General features: G+C 36.3%; 3 protein-coding genes across 3 annotated transcripts; 1 reads left to right on the forward strand and 2 right to left on the reverse strand.

Moving 5' to 3' along the window:
- On the reverse strand, positions 1-1,409 carry LOC108739608 (histidine-rich glycoprotein-like). The gene is made up of 3 exons (XM_018473592.1): positions 1,390-1,409; positions 659-700; positions 1-591 (listed from the first exon to the last, which is right to left on the reverse strand). The coding sequence occupies exons 1-3, from the start codon at positions 1,407-1,409 to the stop codon at positions 30-32; spliced, it is 624 nt and encodes a 207-aa protein (XP_018329094.1). The 3' UTR covers positions 1-29.
- Positions 1,410-1,626: 217 nt separating this feature from the next.
- On the forward strand, positions 1,627-2,365 carry LOC108739615. The gene is made up of 2 exons (XM_018473598.1): positions 1,627-1,875; positions 1,966-2,365. The coding sequence occupies exons 1-2, from the start codon at positions 1,822-1,824 to the stop codon at positions 2,278-2,280; spliced, it is 369 nt and encodes a 122-aa protein (XP_018329100.1). The 5' UTR covers positions 1,627-1,821; the 3' UTR covers positions 2,281-2,365.
- Positions 2,366-5,009: 2,644 nt separating this feature from the next.
- On the reverse strand, positions 5,010-14,567 carry LOC108739669 (T-box transcription factor TBX10). The gene is made up of 9 exons (XM_018473675.1): positions 14,023-14,567; positions 12,545-12,736; positions 11,406-11,544; positions 10,810-11,037; positions 10,582-10,738; positions 10,184-10,348; positions 9,994-10,061; positions 6,912-6,994; positions 5,010-5,861 (listed from the first exon to the last, which is right to left on the reverse strand). The coding sequence occupies exons 2-9, from the start codon at positions 12,690-12,692 to the stop codon at positions 5,494-5,496; spliced, it is 1,356 nt and encodes a 451-aa protein (XP_018329177.1). The 5' UTR covers positions 12,693-12,736; positions 14,023-14,567; the 3' UTR covers positions 5,010-5,493.
- Between the last annotated feature and the right edge of the window lie 11,271 nt (positions 14,568-25,838).

Here is a 25,838-nt window from a genome sequence, read left to right on the forward strand (position 1 = left end):
AAAAACAAGAAAAAACATTTTTAAACGGGTTAACAATCGAATTTAAAGAGCGAGGCATGGCGCGAGAGGCAAAGGTATCGGGGGAATGGGTGGTAAACAGGGAGGCAATGCTGGCGGTAGTAAAGGTGGCAAAGGTAATGTTGGAGGTAGAAGCGGGGGTAGAGGTAAAGCTGGTGGTAGGAATGGGGGCAATGGTAACGCTGGAGGTAATGCACAAGGGGGTAACGGAGGCAAAGGCGCTGGAGGTAGGCAGGGTGGCAGTGGTGGTAGAGCTGGGGGTAATGGTAAAGGAAGTGGTGGTAGAGCTGGGGGTAAAGGTAAAGGAAGTGGTGGTAGAAATGGGGGTAAAGGTAAAGGTAGTGGTGGGAGAAATGGGGGTAAAGGTAAAGGAAGTGGTGGTAGAAGTGGGGGTAAAGGTAATGGTGCCGGTGGTGGTAATGCGCATGGGGGTAACGGAGGTAGTGGCAATGGTAATGGTAGGGGTGGCAGAGGCAACGGCAACGGAGGTGGTGGTAAGCAAGGCGGAAGGGGAGGCAACGCTGGTAGGCTACAGGGTGGCAATGGTAGAGGTGGTAGTACACAAGACAATCCCTAAAAAATTATAAGACATTAAATATCGTTTTGCTTTAAATTGTGGTTGAAATATTTGTCTACATACCTGACCAACAAAGATTTGTAAAATGAGAAGTACAACCCCCGCCTTTTGCATCATGACGAATTAGTCGCACAGTTAAGGACTGGTATTGTAGTAATTGAAGCAGCTGATTGCTGAATAATTTTCGAAACGATCGGTCGACTTTTTATAGCGAAAAATTTCAGTTGTTATTGTTAACATATACAACACACAAGTCCATGCGTGCCTGGTCGAAGGAATTGTGCATTTTCCTTTTTCGAATCTAGGGTTCATTGGCATATACAGGACATGGTATTTTTTAAGACAACAAATTGTTAAACTAACACGTATTTGTATATACCGTAAACAATTTTCGTGTTTTTGTTTATTGTGATATAAAAATACTAAATATGCAATTTCAATTATGATGTTATTCGTATACTTCACGTAATTGTAGTCATTTCGAATGCTTTTGTCTGCGTCGATCGTCGGTTAGAAAATTCAGACATTATAAATTGGTATTAGGGCATTAACAATTGAAAAAATTGAGGAAAGAAACAAAATAACGTAAGTATTCTGATAACCATTTGTTTCTTGCGAACTATATAAAACAATAAATGTTAGAAACAAAACACACTGTAAACAACTGAACGCGAATTTGATGCTTCTCTAAATGAATAGACACAAAAATAAGATAAGTCTTAGGTGTGATGATAATTAAAACGGGTAGTTGTTAATAAAAGAATACGTAATCAGAGTGATTAAAATATACCAACGCTGAAGTTCCAGCACCCATTTTGGCATATATTTTGCTATCATAAAAATAAGAACATCAGAAGTGCAGAAGTAGCGCCCCTTATAAATACTTTCTCATATGGTCTACTCACTTACTTATAATTATATATCTGACGCACCCGGACATGTATTGATAAGAACCCAGGTAAATGATAAAATTCGACGTGCAAAAATTTGATATTTCCGCATCATCTTCTGCCGTCGTTCGCGACCTTGGTTGTAATCATCTGAGACGTGATTCAACAGTCGTGAGATCTAGTTCATCCGTCATCAGTGTCACTAATAAGAGATCTCTTTTGTTTTCCGCCAATATAAAAGGTATGACAAAAATCTTGCTGAATTAAGTTGTAAACAAACCACGACGGCGATCGTCATTTAACAAAATCTTTAGCCACCACAAGTAGTAAACCATCATGGTACCTTTGAAATCAATCTTTTTCGTTTTATCGGCGTTATATCTCTTCAAAGTAAGTTTAAAATCATTAAGATATCTATAATTAGTCTGTTCTATTATTAGGTTCGTTTCTAAGTACCTACCTAAATAAATAAATTTCTAGTCTGCCCAAGGTACTTGCGTATATCCGAGGCCTGACAAAGGGTGTTCCAGTTTGCCAGCAGTTAAAATTGTATTCGGCGCTAGTTCTGTAAACCTGGTACCTTCTAACAACGGTCCCATTTTTTATGACGAATCGCAACCGCAACCGCAACCCATTAATAATAATTATAACCCCTACTACCCTCCCAGTGAAAGTAATAGCCAGTACGAAAGTCAATACAATCAAGCCGCTGTTGTTAAATCTGACGATGGTTCTATAGCAGCATCAGCAACCGGTGTACAAAACCAGGGTCAGAGTTCATATAGTACTGCATAGTTCTACGACATGCGACATGGGCCAAAAAATGACTCTACAACTTCTTCCCCCGGGCTTAACTGGGAATAATAACATATACTCTTGTTAAAACACTAAATTAAACGACAAGAAATAAAGAACTTTATTAAAGTATCATGGTTTAACCATTTTTCTTCTCCCAAAAAATCAAAAACCTACCTATAATATTTTATTTGCGCATTTGTTTGTTTGTTTGTTCAATTGTTTAAGAAATTACACATAGAAGGGCCATAGGTACTTGCTCCTGACAATAAAAACAGTTGCCCAACGTTAAACAAAAACCAAAGCCCAATCGAAAAATAAGACTATCAATTATATGAGCGCAACGTTATGAAAAATGAATAACAAAAGATATATTGAAAAATACTATAATATATTTTGTTTATCTCTTCTTAATATTTCTCTTTCCCTATAGAAAAAAACAAATGACGATCAGATTTAAATTACAGTAGGTGGTAATAATTTAGTTTCTGGAAGTTGTTAATAATGAGATCATTAGAAGTATGATCAGAATTAAAAACCAAAATGTACGTTTACCAATTAGCTTTGGTTTATTTTCATCGGGGTTAATTAGGCACCAGCTTAATACCTTATAAGGTATTAGCATTAAGTAATATCTATAATGGTAGTAAAAATTGCTTCTATCCCGACGGGTACCACGATGACTTCCATCAATCAATGGAATTTTTGATAGGTATCTAATATTTACTAACCCTTAAATAACAACGTGAACCAAAGGTCAACCCTTTTTATTTTTTAACTTTCGTAATGGTGGTTAATGCAAAAATACAAAAACAAAATTATTTAACAGTAAATATATAAAACAAAACAAAATCGAAGAAATGTACTCACGGGCACGTTTCACGGAAGGGTAGCTTTATTAAGTAAAAAACTTGTAGGATCAGTTAAATAGCACCCCTAAGAAAATAAAAACATAATATATAGTAAATCCCAAAATATTAGGATAATACATAAAAATATTAACGTATATTTTGCCTTTTTTATTACAATAGCGTTAGAGTCATTGCCTATATATATTCATTAATAATTTGACGTAGCTGACCATCTTCAGGGTCAAACTAACTTCCAGCTCGACCCCGACGGTTCACGCACAAATGTAGGTTGGTTATAACATTCCAGGTTAAACATCTATTTATTAATGCATAATAATTGTTTATTCTAGTGGGCACGCTTTTAAGTTCAACAAAATGCTGTTGGTTTAATCAAGGTATTAAAACAAAAATATTGAGCGAATAACAATTACATACCTACCTATGACACGCACCATACAGCTCGTTTGAGTCTTAAGTGTTTCAAAATTCTGTAATTTAATTAATTAAAAATCTAATTTAGTAAACTGAGTCAGAAATTTTAGGTAAGAATAAGTACCAGTGCTTTGCACTTATAAAAAACAGAATATGAAACAAAAGTACAATAGTCTTACGACTTTTCGTTTGTCTGTTGTTAAATAAATGAGTGTTTCTCTTGTTTGAAAACAAAACATGCACATCGATGTCGACTCAGAAACGGAGACAAAAGAAACAAATTATTAGGTAGATACATAATAAAACAAATGAATTTTTTTTTTTAATTTTTCTGATCCGAACTGCAATCACATAGGTAGGTACGTGTGATTTTTTGTTCTTCCGCTCTCTGCGTTACCTTGGATCTAATCTTCTAAATACGTGATCTATAACGCGTTCCCTAATCTGTTTTTATCAATCTTGTTGTGCGTTGGTATAAAAAGTAAGATGGGCAATTCATGAATCGAGTTACCATTTGAAACTAGAACTAGAACTTTGTGTAGAAAGGTGATTGAAGAAACATGGGCTACAAAGCCGTTATTTTTGCAATAGCATCTTTACTATTAATCAAAGTAAGTCTGAATTTTACTTATTGTATCTTTTAAATCTACAAATTGTACCTACAATTGTAGTCGACCATGCAATCGCCCATCTACAACATGCCGCCTCTTCAATCGGATGGTTGTTTTCCCATGATGGAAGTCATCATGACTCCCATTAATGTAATACCAATGCCCATGTGCGAAGAACCTTACCCGAACCCTATACCATATGATGGTATATATGACCCCCCCAACTACAACTACCGCTCTGCTTCCGAATACCAAAACAACCAACAATCTATAACATTAACCGAGTCTAAGGACCCTGATGGTGATTCCACCGTAACTGTTGATGCGACATCAACACAAGGACAAGATCAATTTGATTCACAACAATCTTAAACGGCGGCATTTCCACACAAAAATTGTATCAGATTGATTAGGTGCGTTTTCTTTGTCTTGTAATTAATTAACCAAAAAAAAAATTTGCCCTTATAATAATATAATAAAACTTCTCTAACATCTTCAAAAATATCATTAAAAATATTCCTACACTAGGCTTTACTCGACACATCACAAAATTGTACAAAATTTCATCTATCCCTCGGGAACAAGATACTTTTCTGGATAGAACGTACCCCTGACAATTTACTCGCGGATTCGACCCTGTCGATGTCCTAAATACGTTTCAATGTTCGTGGACGATGACGTAACTAATCCGTTATTTTCTTCTGCAGAAATTAATAGAGGGTTTTTCCAGAACCGGCTTTCCCCATTAGTTCAAAAACATTACATCTAGATTTCAAATATGTTTTATTTCATTTATAAATAAGTAAATTAATAGATACAATTTCTTCTTCGTAAATATAAATTAACTAACATCATCTCTGATAATAGCGTCTATTTAAACTATATTTTAAGGCATTTAACATTTGATTGCTTAACTTACTATTAAACATATTTTTTATTCAAAATTTAGTACAAAATATCACTTTCATGTATTTCATTTTAATTTATTTTAAAAGCTAATCTACTACTACATTTCTATTAGATTATTAAATAGATAATATCGTAATTATCACTGTTATTCAATAATATCAGTTTTAAATTCGTTTTTTTTTTGACACTGAACACATCGATACACATAAAAATCTCTTTGGTTAATATCATTGGTTTTGGGAAACAATAAAATTAAATTAAAAAAAAAGCGAAACAGTAGCAGTACATTCAGCTGTTTTTACCCCTAGCACGGGGCCATAACGAGAAGGTGAATCAACATATATAAGATTGAAAATATAATACTTTGAAAATATACCCATCTACATGGAATAGATTAAATAAATATTTTTTCATCTTGGATTAAATTCATAAGCGTTTTGGTGAACGGGAGGCGCCCTCAATGATGCATTATTCCCATAAAACCCGTGATGATAATTTCCATACATCGTTCTCCCGAAGTTCCCTGAACTCCTTAACGATTTCTCATTACTGTACACGGAATTATAATTGTGGAGAATATTGTGGGGATGATAGATAGGACCGTAATTGCATATTTCTGCCGAATAGGGCTGACCGATGTGACTTAAACCGGCGCTTAATATATTAGACGGTAGCAAAGAGGTAGTGGTGTTTTGGGGTGGTACATTTTGAAAACGATTGGCGATCACGGAATGAGAATCTTGACTTGTAGAACTAATGTGAGACGTCAGATCTTCTTCTGAAATAAAAAGCAACAATAGAGCATCAAACAAAACAGAATATAAAGCAGTCGTTTAAAAACAACGAAGGTAGTTATAGTTTTGTCGTTGTTACGATTAGATGATGTTTTGAAACATTTGCAATTCAACGGTTTTGTTTGTTTGTCTGTTTTTTATTTTTTAATTATGACAGTCACCGTATGCAGTAGAATAGGTATTATTTACGATGCTTTATACATCGGTTTTTTTAAGAGAGCTCCTTACACAGAATTCATAAATTGTCCCGAAAGTCGAGCGGGTGAATTTACTTTTATGGAGAGAGGCCGGGCGGATTTTGTAAACAATCGGTTAAGTGCATGCCTCAAGTACACGCACATAATAACACCAATGTTGTTTATATTCCTGTGGGAACACATGGCTTCCTATCCCAAGTCTATAAATCACAGACGCAAATGATTGTTGTTTATTACACACTGTAATGTGTGTGTGTGTATATGGGTGTCTGTGGTATACCTAAAGAACCGTTTACAAGATTTACAGACCCGATCTTCTTTTTTTTTATGATGGTTCAAAGAAATACCATATTTTTGAAATTTAATTTGTTAATCTGTTTGTCCGTCATAAAAAGCTATCAGAAAAGGAGCTATTAGCTTTTTACGACGCATCCTGTGTACGGTCAAGGAAGCGAAACTTGGCGCAGTTTGTTTTAACTCCTTCAGGATTTAGTGACAACGTACAAATTGAACATGCCCTGTACGTACCTGGCGGATGTATACTAGACATTTAAATTCACGGTTGTTTAACAGACGTTTCCTGGATTTCAGGTGAATGCGTACGTACATATATCTATATATCTGTCAGTCGGTTTGTATATACTTACTTATCCAAACGGTGAGGAATAATGAAGCCCGGCCCATGCCTGACTTCGTTTGTTTTTTTAATTCGAAAGGGGAATCGCCCGATAGGTTGTAAAACAAAATGGCGGAAGAAAACAATAAAACAAAAGAACAACTTAAACGCCTTTTGTTATTTACTATATACGCTGAAGTAGATAACTTAATTAAATTTACCTTTGCTGTAGTTTGATGGGGGTGATCTCCCTGGTCTCGGCGGTTTTGTTGTTTGTTGACTATGTCCCAGGATTTCGGGACCGCTGCAACAATTAGTAAAGAAAAACATGAACGCTGCTTAAAGAAAAAGTGAATGTTGCAAACAGTCGCTGTTAGTGGTCATTTGTTTTTATTTGTTGTTTTGACAGACAAATTTAAACGTAACTTATTAATAATTACTGAAAGAGAAAATTTAGGGCAAAATCATATTTCTTAATCGCTAACTGCGTCCGTATGATTCGCGTTAGGTTTTCAAACATCAAATATGCGTTCGGAAGAATAACATAAACAAAAATTTAACGTCAACAAACTTGGCCAAAGCGACTCAATCTGAATGCCATAAAATTGCCGTAAAACAGACCAATTTTCGTCTGCGTAGTTTGAGAGTTATTTTCACTGAAATTAAGTCATAAAGTGAAGAACATATTATGTGTGTGTACATACGACGATAGATGGACGGATTTAAGTAGTAGATGGGCAATGGGTAGTCTGAAAAGTTGGAGGTATTTTTGAGCCACCGCATACATTATCCCACTTGCTGCATAAGTTTGCAACCTTGACTTAAAAGGGGAATTCCGAGGAAGAATTCCGTAAAACTTTAAAACTTTCTAAGTCGGTAAAACAGTTGTAAGAACTTCCAACAGTTTTGTTTGTATTATCGTAACAAAAGAAGGCGACCATAAAAAACAAAAGATTCAGGGAGTGTACCTATGCACATAGGTAACAAAAGAGCGTGCCCAAATAGACCATAACATAGTTTTCTTTATAAAATTAATTGCCAAACATCGTTTAGCGTGATTTTGAAGCAGCAGATACCAAAATAACATTTTAAACACATTTTTAGCTAGGCAATACATCGGCTATTCATAAACCTGCCAGTCTTTCAATGATCAAAACTTTATCTAACTTTATTTCGTCTCTTCTCTCTTCGTTAAATAATCAACAAACAAAATCTAAAAGATATTACGTTCTTTGTCTGCGATTATTTTCGTTTCGATGTAAATTTAGCTAAGCAAAATAATCGTTTCATTATTTCGGTATTAACGGTTTCTTCCCATAAACTTGCACATAAGTAAAGTATTGAGCACTTTGTTGCTTAATTCTATAGATACCCCATTAGCCGTTACGACGAAATGAGACAGTTGAAAGAAATCTAGTTAATAAACGAAATATTCTCTGTTGGTTTGAAGAAACAAAACTTAGAAGTAAACAAATGAAGCACGATCTTATTTTGATCTGCTGTTTTGTTATGATTTTGTTTCATTGTTTTTGACATTTTATAAAGGTACATAAGTTAGTTAACGTAATTTGTGGATTTCCTGACACACAAATTATTATTATTTGATTAAAACTTAAAAAATACGAAAAAAGTTTTTTTATTGTGGCATAATTCGTCCTTTATAGACATAATTTATTCGAGTGGGTATTTTTTTTTTGAAAGAGTGTCATAAAATTTTCACCTGGTCAATTATTTTAAATTTAAAATCATAAACCAAATGCCGGAAAGTTTTTATGTCTAACAGACGAAACGTGGGTCAATTTACTATGCGACGTTTCCTAATTTTAAAACTGAAACTCACACGTCTGAAGAGACAATTCCCTAATTTCCCGCAAATTTAAACCCTTTACGTTACCATAAAACTGTCTTGCGTTGTAACGCCGTCCGAAAATAACCTTCGGCTTCGGCTCACTAGTCATGTCAGCGTCAAACTCCCGTCTTAAAAATGTCAAACTGACTTAAGATGCCATGTAAATAATCACAACACGAAATCGAGCTAATTTATTACATGTTGTTACCACACTTATTATGCCTCATGATAGTCACGCCAAATTATACGAAAATTTTTATAAATCTGACGAATCAGATACGTATAAGTATTAGGTATATACTTATAAAAAAAAACTGATAAAGACAAAAGAAGTCTCGCTGATTTCATTGTTTTTCTTCAGTTGTCAGTTTCATCGCATGTAATACAAAAACAAACGATTAACATCGTTTGTTCAACTATTTTAAATATACTCATCACAACCGGCTTTGTCAGGAAAGGGAAGTTGATTTGTTTAGAACATGTTTGGCACTTTTAACCGAATGCCCCTGTACTGACTTCGACAAACAATAAACAATTTCTTTTTTCGGTCTAAAAACTCGAGATGCAGCAAGCAGTTGCTTACTTGATCAAAGAACTTAACAAGCCATATCATGCGGGTAGATATCCTTACTTGAGTTAATAAACAAACGAAAAAAAAATCTTTTTTTTTTGATATCTACACTTGTTTTGCATTCTTCTGTTTGCAATTGTTTTATATTTTAGAAGATGGGCTACTTAACAATTAGGAAATTTAAAGTGTGTGACCCATTTCGAATCGGTGCGTTTATTTCTGGTCTAAAAAGTCCCGAAGGGGCAGTGTATAGATATTTATTTGAAAATCTGACCGTTTTATATGAAGTGTTCATTGACGGAGAGTAAAAATATTCGTGGGCGCAATCGAATTGGATGGCATGAAAATAAATATCTTTCATTATTGCTGGAATCCGATAAAGACGAGAATTCCCACATTTCTCCTGTCACACGCATCATCTCCCGAATGTAACACACTTCCAAGCATGTAAATTTATCATGGTGTTTATGTTATCACTGAATTAGTGCTGTGTTTACGTTATCAATTTTAATCTTGAGTGCTTACGACACACTTGTAACACGCGACATAAACCAGCGGAAATATAATCGAAAAAAAAAAAGACTAATTCGCAAAAAAATATGCACTTATTACAATTATAGATAGTTTTTTGTTTCTTGTTAGAAAAAAAAGAAGCACATTTCAGTTAGATACTTTTTTGTTTCAAAAATCTGCGATCCTTTTTTGTTCGAGAATTCTCATTGCGCTTTTAAAAACAAATTGAGACGTGACGTTGCTTTGTTTTCGATGACAAAAAACGTTCGTTTGATAGTTTGTTTGTTTTTATTCGACTTTTTAACTTGGAAATTACAAACCGACGAGATGTGAGATGAGCAAGAAAAAAAGCACTATAATTAAGACTTACTTGTCATCTGGGTCACAATCCCTGAAGCCTTTGGCGAATGGATTGCTGGCTATTTTTAGTTGAGTTATCTGCAATTATAACGCGACTCTTAATTTAAATAGCGAAATTTATTGCAAACAGCGAAAAATCTAATAATGAAAATTAGACAGCGCTAGATGTGTATGTAACAAATCCACCAAGTTTCACTTACTCTGTGGTTCTGATAAGCTGTTACGGCAGTAAACGAAGTTTCGGGGAAAACGAATGTCTTAAAGTTATTTTCGGCCGCTTCGGCGGATGCTGAAGTCGTATTTTTGGGCGGAAGATACACTATGTGAAATCTCGGTTGATATCGATGCATCGAATTGAGAATTATCTGAAAACAAAAAAAAAAACAAACTCCAATCAACTTCAGCAGATAAACAAAAGAAAATGGATAGAACTTTTGTTTTTAGCTGGCTAATTTTAAGGCGTCCAAAACAGTTTCTATTAGACCAGACCTAGTTATGTACAGCGTGATTTCATTTTAATGACCAAACTAAATACTGGTATGTACAGGGTGGTTCAAACTAATAATTAGACAAAATATATCATAAACAAACGACATACGTGGCCATTATCGTCCAGTTGATTGTTGGTGAGCTTTAGCTTGTCGAAGGAGACAACTTGTTTCATCCACTGCACTCCTGTTGCGGGGCTATCAGGATGAACGTGTATCCTGGGCGGGGAGACCGGGTCAGCTTTTCCAGCCACCACCCAACTGGAACTGTATATTAGAAAAACATTAGTCATTTTTCTAAATTTCCTTCTTAATTTCCCGAATTACTCGGCACTGACCTATGAAATGCGTAACGATATCGCTTGTCGTCCAATGGGACAAAGTCCATCATGAGCATGTACTCAGCGTGAGGATCTAATCCACATATCCTGACTTGAAAAGTCGGGAACATCCTTCTGCCTGCTTTAGTAACAATCATTTCGGTCCCGAGGGAGTGAAATTCGTCCCATAGGGGCTTCATTTCTAAAACGGCGCCCGCTGCTGTGAGCGCCGGGGCCAGAGATTGGCTAAAACGGAAAAAATAAAAGACGTTGTAGGGCGAAGCGACATTTAGATACCAATAGATATTACAGAGAAACAAAAGACAGACGAGACTTAGAAAATTTGTTTTCGAGCATTACAAGAAAACAAACAACGGTTTTAAGAAGTTGTTTAGTTGTTTTATGTGTGGCAGCAAAACAAAAGGCGTCTAAGAAATACGATAGTTGTTTTACATATCAGAGAAAAAGAAACATTGTCGTTAGGATTACCAAAGAAACAAACGATTTCTAGACTAATTCTTTCAGGACGAATTACAAAAAAACCAAAGGAATATTAACAACATTTGACAACAGGTTTGAATTTGTGAATTAGGTTTAATGAAAAGTACACTTACCTTGCACTGTTTGACTTATTAGGGGTTGATGGTATAATGTTGTTATTGTCTCTCTCGTTTTCGACATCTAACGAAACAGAGTCGGCCTGGGTCAGGGGTGAATACGCTTTTCTGTCTTTGGCAGCGCTCAAAAGACATGCTATAGGAATAAACAAAATTGTACTTAGCTAGTGGGGGGTTTAAGTAATTGCTACAATCCAGAGAGAGCAACCGAAATTTTGAGCACATCGTGGACGATGCGCTACATGTCCAAACAAATGAGAGTTTTCTTGATTGGATGGTGTCACTAAATTTTATTCATATTGCCGTAATTTCTTGGTGGCTTGGTCGTATTCTAAAACGCCGAATTTCACAGATTGGCTTCGGCACATATACATAGAATCTCTCATTAGTCGAACATATTGCACATTTGTACAGTCACGTCGAAGATTTATAGTTCGTAAATGTTCCCTGGCATAATTAATTGGGGCAGTTAATCTTTGAAACCAAGAAACGGTTGTATTTGACAAAGATGAAGCGCTTTTTCGAATACGCGCGGTGGTATTTTAGAAAATGAACTTACCAAGAAATAAGAAACAATTACCGATCAAAGTCCCATGAGCTCGGAATAAACAGTTGAATATTTTCACCGCCAGGTTACAACAAATGACAAGAGAACTAAAAAAGTGACCAATCGATCGGTTTTCTTTTTTATCTTCTGATCTTCAATTGTCGGTTAATCGCAATTGTTTGATAGATTTCCAGACAGTAAAATAACAATTGCCACGGACCATTTATTTTCGGTAGCTTTAAATATGCAAGCGGTGTCATTTGTTAAGATTAATGTCGACTTGCTACGGGATTTGAGTTGATCTCTGTCGTCGGTGACAGATTTCCATGGAAACGCCCGAGGTGAAGGAATGCCCGTAAATCTGTCGAAATCCCGCAATCGAAGAATCCGCCGTCTGACAGTCTATTTGTACCGTACAAATTAAATACAAGAGAATAATCGGAAAAACAGTTGAGCGTCAATGAAAACATTTGAAATTAAAAACATCCGAATGATGAAGTTATTATCAGTTGAATATAAAGAAGAATGTTCTTGTGAAATTATTAGTAGCAAATTGTTCAGTTTCTGAGATGTAGTATGTTCTTTTTACCTTCTATTTGTTTCATTGGGGTGACATTAGATGGGTAACTCCAGGGGTCTGAAGAGTAACAACAATCAGACGAAATTGGCAAAGATGACGATTCCATAGCCATATTTGATAAGTCCCGTGTTACTTGACTATATTCGGAATGGTGCATTTTTGATTTTTACGATACCCAATTTTAAATATGCTTTTGAGACACTGTAACAAAAGAAAACAAAAAACAAAGTTGTTTGTTTGTTCCGAATTTACAATACAAGGCAGTTTTTCTTTGATGATTTTTGGAAACATTACACAATCGACGATAGATCTCATATTTTCTACGCTCTTTTGTTTTGTGTAAAGAGGAAAACAAGAAACCGAATAAACTTTCAAAAACGAGTTGTTGACAGCGTCGGTAATGTCTCTCTTTTTTGTTTTTCATTTTTTTTTTTCAATGGCCGATACGATTTCCCTAATGATCACGTTGATGATAGCAGCAGTACGACTGTTGCCACGGAGTCTGCCACAATTTTTTCCAGCCATCATAGGGATCGACAGAAACAATTGTGGCAGCTGTAACCTATTAGGCAATTGTTTTATTAAAGTACGGGCTTTGCTTCTAAAATAGAAGCAACTGTTTAGAGTCGGGAAAGTGTTGCAATTGTTTTCAAAATCGCTCGAACATTTGCTAAACATTTAGGACAAATTTTGCCAAACGTGAACGTGATATTCCCAAAATTGGCACAACAAACTTTAAATCGCTCCACAATGTAACAGATACAACAATACATAGACTAGAACTATTGTTGGTCATCTTAACCAGCTGAATCAATTGATACCAATTGTTTTTGGAACTGACCTGAACTAATTAGTAGGGAATATTTTAGAGTCATTTTGGAATATTTCTAGAGTCGATATTGCTGTAACAATAAGCTCGATCCGCTAGGGTGACTTCCGCTTTCTGGTTCGACCATTTTCTTTCTAAAAGTTTTCCCTAATGATGTTATACTGAAGGGAAAAGGAGAACATGGCGACTACTATTGCTCTCTAGAAACAAATTGCATTAAAAATTAATAAAAATTTAATAAAATGTCAGTCCAAATAAAATGGGTATCAATTGACTCAGCTGAACCCAAGTAAGATGGGTTCTCGATAACCATAACCGACGCAAGAAAATCACAATTAATAAATCCTTTCGTTTGTGACAAAATTTTTGAAGACGTTTCTCTTTTTCTTTTTATATATTAAACAAAAGAGTTCTTATGTAGATGTTCCATTTTTTATTATAAAATAAAAGAATTCAAAGTAAAAAAAGAGAGTACGCCAACAATTATACGGATATGCTTTTTTTTTTAATAAAAGAGAGTGTAGAGAGTATGAGATCATTCCTTTTCAGGCAAAAGTTTTTTCTAAATAATGTCACTTGTGATTGGTAAAAACGCTAATGCATAAGTCCTATGTAATGTTTTATTGCAATTGTCATTAGGTTTTACTGCTGGACGCACCTGTTGACTACCGTAAAATGTCAGCAGACTGCGGGGACGCGTCTACCATCGAAGTCTCTTCCTTTTGGTACACGAAAACAAAATGCGCACCTGTTTTTGTCTATTCGTTTTTCAATTTTCAATTCGTTCACGAACACAAGCACACTTTATTACATCACCAGACGCACACATGCACGCGATAAAGATAGTTGTACACGTAAAAGTAAAAACACACGTCGTCACCTAGTCCGTTCGTCCGTCGATCGGGTAGTTAATGTAGGTAGGGGGCTGTTATCATCACCACCGTCTTTTGTATGCTAATACCTATATACAGACACACACATACATAGGTAGCCACGTCTATATACTTATTTTCGTCGCGGTAATAAGTCCAATCAGCCGTCTTGGATATTTATGTATATATGCGGTGGACTATCGCAGGTGTAAAACGGGCAAATTAATCGACGCTTGACGTCGCGACGCTGCCGTCGAGACGGACCGCGGTGGCTCGCTTGATTTTTGTCGTTGACGCGAACGAACGCCCTGTCCAATGCCGTTACCGTTGAGTGACTAAGTTGCCTCATTTTCACACATGGTGTCAACGGGCTTGCGGGTGGTATGCGCCCGGAAAAACCTATCGTTAATTGGGCGGGGTCTTCGGCGACTTAAGTAACATCAGGGCGGAGCTTCGGGTCCGAGATCACCGCGTTTGAGTGTACAGTCTCAGAAAAAAATTGCAGATACAAATAATCGGGTATGGGGGTTGATGATGGTGATAGCAGATTATCTCTTAAATGTGGTTGAAAAGGCAAAATGCATAAAATAACTCAACGCAGTTTTTTCAGATTTTTGACCCCTCCCCCTTACCCCACATAATACTGTGTAACCTTTTGCTCGACCCCGTTCCCCTTTCCAACGTTATGTAACACCCTACACCCTAGAGGACACAGAGACTTGTCCACGAGACCCGTGAAAAACCTCAGTCTCTGGGTCAGACAGAGGTAGGATTAAGGATAATATAGAAAATTGTAAATTAATATTCTTGTTTTGGGAAAATTGTATCTATAGAAAATTGATATACTTTTGAAATATCCAAATAGGGGTGGTTGAATTTAGGATAGAAAGGATGAGGTATTCTAGATCGTACCCTTGCACTGGGAAACTCACCTTTAAGGAAAATTCTTGAACCAAAGTAATGCATTATGTCTGGTTTAGGTGTCTAGAATTAGCTAAAAAAAATAATAGAAATTAGAATGAGATAAAAACAAAAGTAGAATTCTATGGGAAAACCTCAGACTAGTGGTTAGGTCTATTAAGAAGGCTGATACCATAGTAGGGAAATTTCAACGAAAATAAGGAGTCGTTTCAATTTAAAGACAGGATTTTTGAAAACCTAGTGTGATATGAAGAATTTGATGAAAATTTGATCATTTCATTCTTTATTCACTTTTACAAGTATGTCTGCAAATTTTCGGGACAATCTCCTTAATAACAATTAAGGACAATAACAGGAATTGTAAGTAATATCCTTGTCCATAAAATTTTTTATTTCATCCTGGAAAACAGCTTAAAAACATCTTCAATCATTACAGAATATGAATAGGTATTGGGTAAATATAATCAAATATATCAGGATCGGTTAAGCATTCGTTAAAGGATTTTGAGAAAACCGCATTTAAAAATCCCGAATCAAACAAATGAATCTAATAAGAACATGTCCAATTTTGAAAAATATTGGCCCGAAAATTGGAACAGTTAGACCGGAGGTATTTTAGATAATAATCCTTGCATTTTGGGAATATCTCTGGACTAATGGAATTTAGGGGTAGTTCAGTATCGCTATTACATAGAATATTTGGAGGGGGTGAAATCTTGTACTTGGGTACTTGTAAACTGGTACAGTTTGTTATGGGTGCAGGGAACGAGGAAGAACCCTTGAGTTGAGTATAAATTCGGTCCATAAACCTTCACTAATTCCTACTGAAACAAAACACTTTCATCGATAAAAAGAAAAAAAAAAACAATTGAATTTTCCGTCCCGTTTTCTTTTTCTTTTTTGTTTTTCGCTTTGGAATGTACCTCAGCAAAGGCGTTTCCTTGTCGACTAACGTCACGCCTTTTACTAAAGCGGATTGGAGCTTTAGAAGTGGCGACGCGTACCGACGCTATTCATCTTATTTTCGGACGCTTCCAAGGCATTTTTTTCGTCGGACCTATTTCTCTTCTAATAATCGGCGGCGGCGCTGAGAATGGATAAATTACTTTCAAAGTTGCGCACATTTTACAAACAATCCATCATATCGACTTTCGAGCTCGCCATTTGATGATCCTCGTCGTGATACAGAAAGAGATAACGATACTACTATCCACTTAGCTTTTCGGTTAAAGTTTCAACGAGGCTTTTCGAAGTGACGAAAAGTTTAATCTTCCGGTCAATTAAGAAAGTAAAAGACGAACGCTTATTTTTGTTTTGTTTATTTGTTTCGGTTTCATTTTTGTTTTGACGTAATTGTTTTACCTGCTTAGGTACTTGTAGATATTATGCTATGCGATGAAAATGTTTTAAAACAAAAACGACGAAACGGCGCTACGTTATTGTTTATCGGTCAATTGTTCTTCGTACTTTAAATTATAATTAATAATACGTACGAATGGACTTTCACGAATTCTGCGATAAAATTCTTACAACTTATGTTAAGTACTGATAGATATTGAAAGAAAATTTGCTTATAAAAAAGATATTTATCGAAGAAATTCTTAGATATTAGTTTACTTACTTTTAATACGCGGTTGGGATATATCTTAAATTATAAATAACTTGCGGTCTACGGTCGAAAGGAGAGGGTGCAGAGGGGAAAGGGGTCATGTTGGGCCGTGAATCTGTCAACGAGTCCGCAAATTACGCGACGTCGTGATCTCGGAGGGCGTCACGACGCCGACGTCTTGCGTGCCAACAACACACGGTCGGTTTATATTAGATCATCCGAAACCGACGTTGTTTCTACTGTTCCAGAAATTAGTTGAATTAGTAGGCAGTAGATATTTAGAAGAAATATTAAAAAATAATTAAACGTTTCACACTAGGTACATAGGTATTGGGACTTAAGTTTAATAAACTGTATTAAAATTCAAAAAAAAAAAAAAAGAAAATCTACTAAGTACACGTGGCAGTAGTAGGTAATTGAAGCTCTAAAATGCAGTTATATAATTGTTTTTCGAGGGATTGACTAAGTATTTATAAAAAATGCTGTGACTTAAAACTATTTTTATTAGGCATTTTCTTGAGTTTTATCTACAGTGTGAAAAAAGTTAGTTTCTCTTTAAAAATAGTAAGTAATCGATTTAACTAATTTTTCTATCCCTTGGGAACAGTATTTTTTTTTTTAATAAAAGGTACCCTGCGTCCTTTTTTGTACCCCTGACTCCCGTTGATGTTCTAAATACGTGTGAGTTTTGGCTAGGGGGATTCACGCACCTACACCTAAGATGGCCGCTAAGAGGCGCTAAAATATTCCGAAAAAGCTCTACCAAACCAAACTTTTACATGCGCATCTCGTACAATTACTTTTTTAACATTACAACTCCCTAAACTCCCCAATAAGTAGGGGGTACGTCCTTGACATGAGTTTGGCAAAACAAAAGACTGCTTTACTTATTAAAACGTTCTTCTTGTGCTTGATAGCCACGTGTCATCTTTCGTCGCGACCCGAATCGGGTGATACGTGAAAAACAAGCGACAGTGCTGATGTATCATCGGAACTCCATTCATTTTTGCTATTTATACAAAATTACACGATGGCAAAGTCCTCGGTCGCCCTTGTGCCCCTGAAAAAAAAACAGACACACGCACACAGAAATACATATAGGTATAAAATGGGTTCCATGTATACTTCAAATGTTTGTCGTGTGTGCGAGGTACAAATCTGGGTGCGAAAAACGCGCCAACGACAGACATATGGGATGAGGAAGGAAACCATGAGATGCACTGCTGTCATCGCATAGATAATGTATCGCCCTCCGTCTTTTTCTCCTTCGTCTTTTGGAAACATGTATCAGATGCGAGCAACCGGCTCCCGGCTCCTTATTATTGCTACCGCATGTATTTTACGTTCTTCTTGTACTTGTACGTAATGGGGAAGAAAATGATTTATTCAGAATACCCTTCAAAAAATAACATAATAAAATAATATAAAAAAAACTACATATTTATAGAACGAAAATGGACGCACTCATATTAAGGGAAACAGTTGCTGATCAATAGAATTATAGAATTATGGCTTTTGTTTTGGTTTAAACAATTACGATAGGAAACAATTGTAGAAAACAGAAGTAGACGCTTTTTTGTCTTTGATCGTCAAAGTAACAAATGCCGCTTAACGTCTTCTTTTGTTAAATTGTTTAGGTTTATCTTTTGTTGATACGTGGTTTATTGACTGTGCGCCTAATTACAATCACAAGTTAGGGGTAAAACATGAACGTTTTTCGGTTAATACCTACACTAAGTGATTTGCGCTTGTATATTTAAAAGTAGAAATTATCCTTTTACTTAGGTTAGGGTGACACCTGTAATCGAAAATCCAAACATTTCCAAAATATCTTAGATTACTTCATACTTTTAAAGGTTACTATTTCGAAATATATTACCAAATTTGTGTAAAGTTTACTACTTATTTGAATGTTAAAGTAGAACTCTTCATTTCGTTTCGAAATCTTCAGGTTGCCGATAAGCTCAGTCCTTGTTTTTCACTTGATCCCTTAAAGATGTCGCCACCAATCCATACGACACGTAATTCCTTCACGAATACGAAAAATTCACTCTATTTACGATTCGAATTATAAAACAATGCGCTCAAGATTAGGATCTATCGCCGTAATTAATATTAATTATTATCGGCATGCAGGAATATTAAATAATTGATAGGCCACGCTTTGACGAACAATTGTAAATTTATACCTGGATAAAATACAATGTGTTACACTTATGCTAAATAAATGCAATATTAACGCACACGTTATCAAAATTTCAACAATATCAATAACATTATTAAATAGCTATTATTTTCAGAGTAGATTGAAATAAACATTTTTAGAACAACAATTTTCAAAGAATTTATCATTTAAATGTTTTTAGGAAGGGGATGGTTCTGAGTAAATATTTTCGCTTTTGAAACAAAAAAAACGAAATGTTTTGTTTTAGTATCTGATATAAAAACAATTTCGTGACAGTATTTTGTTTACTTATTAGATTAAGAGATCCATAAGAAAATATACCATAAAACAATCTTGTTAATAAATTTGCTTAATTATTATCTCATCGGTGTCAAAAGTTCCCATATAGGTAGATACTAATACAACAAAAATGGTTTCAGGGTAGATTTGAATTAGTACGAGGTATTAAGTTTTAGGTTTCACCCGCGGCTTAGCTTGCGTTGATGCCCTAAATACGTGTCAAAGTTCATCCCCCTCTATACCACGGGAACAGTATTTTTTCTGAATAAAAGGTACCCTGTGTCCTTTTCCGTACCCCTGACAATCTACCTACAAAATTTCTTTATAGGTTTTTACCTGCGGTTTCTCTCGCGTTGATGTTGTAAATACATGTCAGTTTTGGCTAGAGGGATTCACGCACCTACATCTAAGATGGCCGCCAAGAGGCGCTAAAGCATTTGGAAACATTTTGTTGGTTTCAATTGTTTATATCGATGATTACACTTCCATGATCTAATGTTACACAAAAATGACCTTTTCTAATGTAAAGTGAAGTAGTACACATCGATTTTTAAAATATTCTTCGATTGAGGCGACTTCGTCCCTATGCTCAGCCGCAATTGCTTCCAACACTTTCATCCAACCATCAAAAGACCAGTGTGATGGTCTATACATCGTTTAATAGATGTCATTCCGAGAACGTTTCGTTCGGGAACTTCTTGGCCCCCGTCGTACCGCATCTGTCGATAGACGACAAAGTCGATGCGGCGTTTCCCCCTCGGTTTTCTGAGGGGTAGATAGGAGTCAGTTAATTTCCGTTGTAGATTTTATCTACGCCTGGCATCCCCGCCCATCAGAAACAGCCGAAGAAAATCGGCGGTCGAACGTATTTTTCTATTATTAGTTATGTGTACCTTGCGCCGCCGCCGTCGATGGTACCGATCGCGGTTACCCATGAATGGTCATCTAACTGCTTATTAACACACACGCCTCCGGTTTATCTGCGGCAAAAACACCAAGAACAACTGCTAAGTATGTAATCAGAATTAACAGAAGATTTACTCCGGTTCCCTTTCGCCATTATGCTACCAAAGCTCCGGTGTGTTTCTCCCATGCATCCTCTCTGTGTGTAGGTTATGAGAATTTAATAAAGAAAAGGAGTGCCTATGTATATAACGACTCTCTAAATGCACCTGTAGGTACAAAAAAAATTGAAAATCTATTTAGTTAGTTATGAGCGAAAATCAAGCAGTTGGGGTCTTGTGGTTTTTGTTTTTGTATCAATGGGAAGTCAGATAAGATAATTCGAGATGGAAGGAGCGGTAGCGATATAAAATTAAGGGTAGTGTAGGGTGCAGGCAAGTTCGAAATATCGTGTTACAGGATACCGTCGTGCATCGTGGATAGAGAAGATTAGAAATGTAGAGGTATTAGGAAGAATAGGAGAACGAAGGACTCTATGGAAGTCAATAAGAAATAAGCGAGATATGCCTAGATTAGATTACTGTTGTTGCTCCCCGATTATCTACCGGTGGACTCCTGGACCAATTGGAGAAATTCTTTTTTTGTTTAAAAGGGTATACCTATTTCCCAGGTGGTCAGACTGGTATTAAGTCTGGATGTGATCCCAGAAAAATCTAGGACAACCCTGAGATTTTATAGGGACCCATGATGTGTTTTATTTATTTTCTAAAAGTATTCAAGTATTTGCGTCTGGTGTATACACACTAAAAATTGAAAAATAAAGTTAGAGAAAGAAAAGTTTAGAAAAATAAAAACCGATTTCAAGACCATGCTTACATGTACAAACATAAACAAAAAAGCAGAAAATAATATTGTAGCACGAGCGTGTATGTGTGCGATCGGGCATACGTGTGTGTGAGCGGCTTATCGATTCGCCGACTAGCCGCGGGCGCCTTTCTTCATGTGCGCCGTATTTGTAAATGTGTGTGTCGCACGCGCGTTCTGGGAAAGCAGTTAAAGAGTTTAAAGAAAAAAGAAACTATCCGGATGTTTCCAGAAGGTGCCAGAAAGTAAACAAAATAGTATTTAAAGGAAGAGACGATCGCCGAGAAGAGTAGAAATAAATTGACCATTGCAGAAGTGAATCCAGAAATAAATTGACAGCGATAGCAGTGAAATAAATAGCGCAGTGAATAGTGATATATCAAAAGTAGTGTAAATAAATAGAATAATTCATAACCTAAGTTTAGTAATAATTTAATAGTTTAAAGTTCAGTTCTTCAATAATTAGTGTAAATAAATAAATTTTGTCGTTATCAGTTTTAGAAGGTAATTTTGTTAAACCCACGAACATTACAGTACGATCGTAGAGATGATATCTGTTGGTATTAAATACAGGGTGTAACTTAAATACGTGCGGAACATGCAGCAAGTGATTGTGTACTATAAAACAAGAAAATTAAGTAAATGCTTGTATATGTGAAAGTTCACCGTTTTTAAGAACGTTGTTGGAAGTACAGGCAAATATAATTCCTGTCCTAGTAAATGCAACGCCTCATGTAGTCAGCTGGTAATTAGCAGCNATATCTACTTGTACAAACTTAAACTAAAAAGTAGAAAATAATAGATAATATATTAATTATTTCCAAGCAAAGTACCTACATTACAGAACAATCGACATCAAAATCATCGATACTCAGAGGCAGATTAAATGTCGAGGGCGCTCTAGGCTAGCACCTCATAGGCGCCCCTCCGGCGGTCATATATTTTGCATTTTTTTTTTTTATTACGTACTTCCTTATTTTTTTTTTTTTTTTAGTTTTAAAAAGTTCCGCGTGCGCCCCTTTTTAGCCTTGCGCCCCTAGGGATATGCCTACTTTGCCTTATGGATAATCCGCCACTGTCGATACTTGTATACACATTTACAAATTATAATCACGTATTTTTGGAGTTGGTTTTTGATTTCGTTTTTTCTAAAAATTGATTTTATTACATTAAAACATTGAGGAAGGAATTAGAAACAGGAGTACCTAATTTGAAACATAAGGTTTCCCAAATGCCCAGAATGCAGTATTTTAGACCATTTAAGAGGTTGGTACATGAAATATCCATTTCGCTTTTCTATAGGTTGGTACCTAAAACCTACCATGTCTAGACTGTCGACATGAAATTTTTCGGTTTCTTTTTTATTTTTTAGAAGTTCGTGTGTTGAATAGGTACGAATTAAATTTTATGGGTTCCAAAAATTGTTCCAATTTCGTTTAGCATCATATTAGCCGTCGTCCCGTTCCGTTCGTAATCCGTCGTTATTAGAAAAGACGGAAGCGCCAGTTTATCTGATCGCTCTAATCGGCGATTATAACTTGACAAGTCGGAAATATATTGATTCATAACCCCGTAATAAGGGGGCCCCCTAACCATTACCTGTTCCTGAAATTTATACGGGAATTACCATTATAATGTGCGCCCAACGCGAGCATACGTAATACATCCACGACGATAATAATCGGTGAATTGGTCCGATGGTCTTTCTTGATCTACTGCTACAACTAAATAAGGACGCGACCTTATTTTGTTTTTTTTTTGTGGGCTTTTATTCTCAGGGTGTAATTAGGCGTTTAGGATGGGAAGGTCGCAACGACAAGGCGTAATTGGGGCAATTTCGTCCCGAAAATTAGTTAGTCAAAAATTACGGCAGGTAAATAATACCATCATGCCCCATGCGAACAGGAAGTAATGTAAACCGGAAATTAAACAACTACTTGCTATAGGTACCTCGATATTCCATGTTTTGGATATGAGTTATCAATGAATTGGGGTTTTGGATTAAAATCGGGATGATCGTAAAAGAGACCAGGTTTTATATATCGAAGGTCTAAATAGCTTAGTTGTAGTTTTGAGATAAACATCTGCAACTAAAGACAATTGCCTGAACAAAAACAAAACACCATCGTCGTGTCTGGTTCATGAATGTACTTTATTTAAATGGGAATTCATTCAATCTAACGGGAGTGAGACCAGACCTTCCGTCAAAATTAATGAGGGATGATTAGTATTAACCGAAAACGTAACAGCCCATATATGGGTGGACTATGTAGGTACTATACTACTACCACCATTTTAAATTGTGAAAAACAAATGGTATAACAAGAAAATCGACCATTGTGTGTCGATGGTGCACGCGGGGTATCACACAGTGGGCTCCGTGTTGTTTGTTGCGTCTTCTCTCTCAATCGGATCGCGATCTACGCCACCTATGAATTATGGAAGTTGCACTTGCACATGCAATAAATAAGATCGCGAGGTTATGAATAATTCAAAATGCTACGCTACGCCTGCTTCGGCTGCTGCTGGAGATGCTGCCGCAACTCGACTTCGAGTCCGAGGGAAGGGAAGGGAAGAAAAACGACGGGCACGGGATTGTTATTATTATTCAGTAACGTCGTCCCACGCCCCGAGGACGATAGCTTCTGTGCAGACCGATGCTTTAATTTACCCTGCCGGGACAAGATCAGAAAAATAAGAAACATCTGAAATAAAAAACAAAAGGTACCTACCAAAACAAACACATTTTATTAAACAAAAAAAAAAGCAGGCAACAAAAGACATACGGCTAATAACAGAAAACAATATACTGCGCCCCACAGTCATCTATTTCGTATCCCAATAAACAAAAGGGTAACAGAAAATGAACATCAAAGTATTTAAGTACTTAGCTATGCCGAATACCGTTTAAGATATTGCCACAGGCTGGTAAAAAGACTTCCTTGAAGTAGTTATACCATTTTAAAGCCCCATTGGTGCGCCGTCCCGTCGTCGATTGGTCATAAGTAGTTAAAATAAGTTTCATTTTTTTACTTTCTTTTGTTTTTTTGCGCGTTTACCGCAGCAGGCAGTTACTTGGCAAGATACGTTATCTATTTCCCAGCTGCCCAGTTTATGGAGATTTACAATTATCATCATTTAAGGCAGATTGCTTCTCCTAAAAAGCGTAGGTACAAATACCTCCATGCACTAATACAAGATATCTGGTACGGTTTAACGATTGCGATTAACGACGATGTTAGTTAATGATGTAATCGAGAATATATAAATATATATATATGTGTGTGTGTGTTACATGTGTCTGTTCGAGTTTAGGTTCCACGTTGATTAGAGAAGCTGCGGCACGCACGGTGGGAAAATTGCATTTTACCTTAGTCGATTCGCATTCAAAATTTACGACAGTTTTTCAAAAAGGCCGCGGTCCGCGATCTGAATAAATTAACAGTAAACTTGAATCGTAAATGCAAGTCTTAATATGTGCCTGCCTACATATATGTATATATCTCTTCCGGCATTTAATAATATCGACGAGGGCTTAATGCTCGGGCATACAGATGCAGAGTGCTGTGGCATGAAATTACAGTGCCGGCCCATCCTACCATACGATATCAATATCTACCCTTAATATCAGGGCGTATAGGTAACAAATTAACAGTAGTTATAACAAAATAAAACAAATGACAAAAATAAAACAAATGACAAAAATAAAACAAATGACAAAAATAAAACAAGTGACAAAAATAAAACAAATTGACAAAAATAAAACAAATTGACAAAATAAAACAAATGACTTCTTGAGCCAGTCTAGGGAAAATTTTGCTTTTGTTCCAAACGAATGTTATGCGATAATTCAATGCCCCCAAACAATACATGCTATAGACCCAAAAGGCCTAACGCACTGACGTTCTCTAATAGTTCATACTGGCAAAACGACAAGACGGTAAAAAAATTCGGTCCGAGCTGAATTACAGTCATCCCCCGAGAGCCTTATTGGCGGTGTTCCAGATACAAAAATTACCCCTTATTTTCGTTCCTTCGATACGTGCTGGGTGCGTTTACTCGAAATTATGCCAATTTGGTTATCGATGCGGCGCGCCGAACAACCGACGATCTTAATTATTTAATTTTATCAAAAACGAAAACAAAAACGAGCCGAAAGCGCACCGTCTTTTCTTCTGTTGTTGGTGGCGTCGTTGTCGTCACCGTCGTCGTCGCCATGTACCTTTAGCTACAGTTAGTTATCGAAAGAAAAGAAAAGACGCTCGACGGACCGCGGAGGACGAGAGAGTAGCCGGTAAATTGCCGGTTAGATAGCCACGGTTATAAATAATAACTGTCAGCCTCGCAAACCCTACATTATCGGCCGTTACAAACGGATACGTGACGAACGGACTCCTCGCCGTATGGGCATCATCTCGCTGTCGATGATGGCATGGTACGGCAGTTACGTGGTACGTGTGGTAGGCCCATTTCTTTTGCTACTCCAACGATCAAGGGATAAAGAAAAATTGCGTCTGGATCAGTAGGTATAACGCTTAAGGTTTTGAGGTAATAAGTCCTTCATTTTCCAAAACTGTCCTATGCGATAAGCCATTCCAATGGTGGTTTTTTTCGTTATGAGGTACCCAAACTTTTCCTTCAATTTTAGACATATCTATCTATATAAGACGAACTACTTAAGCATACTAAGATAAATATACGCATTATATGCGGCGTGTAGCAGAAACAAATGTCGAACCTGTAGGAGGTGATGGGACACTATAAAACGTAAAAATAAAGTAAATGTTTGTATGTCCAAAAGTTGATCATTTTCGAGAAAAACGTAGTTGAAAATACAGGTA

This window comes from Agrilus planipennis, unplaced genomic scaffold (assembly GCF_000699045.2).
Source record: "Agrilus planipennis isolate EAB-ADULT unplaced genomic scaffold, Apla_2.0 scaffold162, whole genome shotgun sequence".
NCBI classification, from domain to species: Eukaryota; Metazoa; Arthropoda; class Insecta; order Coleoptera; family Buprestidae; genus Agrilus; species Agrilus planipennis.

Bases quoted from the DNA above. Each gene is read 5' to 3' on its own strand.
- LOC108739615 (XM_018473598.1), top strand. From the start codon at position 1,822: ATGGTACCTTTGAAATCAATCTTTTTCGTTTTATCGGCGTTATATCTC. The intron at 1,876-1,965 runs GTAAGTTTAAAA...ATAAATTTCTAG, and splicing joins CGGCGTTATATCTCTTCAAA to TCTGCCCAAGGTACTTGCGT.
- LOC108739669 (XM_018473675.1), bottom strand. From the start codon at position 12,692: ATGCACCATTCCGAATATAGTCAAGTAACACGGGACTTATCAAATATG. The intron at 10,739-10,809 runs GTCAGTGCCGAG...TCTAATATACAG, and splicing joins TATCGTTACGCATTTCATAG to TTCCAGTTGGGTGGTGGCTG. The intron at 10,062-10,183 runs GTAAGTGAAACT...TTATAATTGCAG, and splicing joins CAGCTTATCAGAACCACAGA to ATAACTCAACTAAAAATAGC.
- LOC108739608 (XM_018473592.1), bottom strand. From the start codon at position 1,409: ATGGGTGCTGGAACTTCAGC. The intron at 701-1,389 runs GTTGGTATATTT...ATGATGCAAAAG, and splicing joins ATGGGTGCTGGAACTTCAGC to GCGGGGGTTGTACTTCTCAT. The intron at 592-658 runs GTATGTAGACAA...ATAATTTTTTAG, and splicing joins TACAAATCTTTGTTGGTCAG to GGATTGTCTTGTGTACTACC.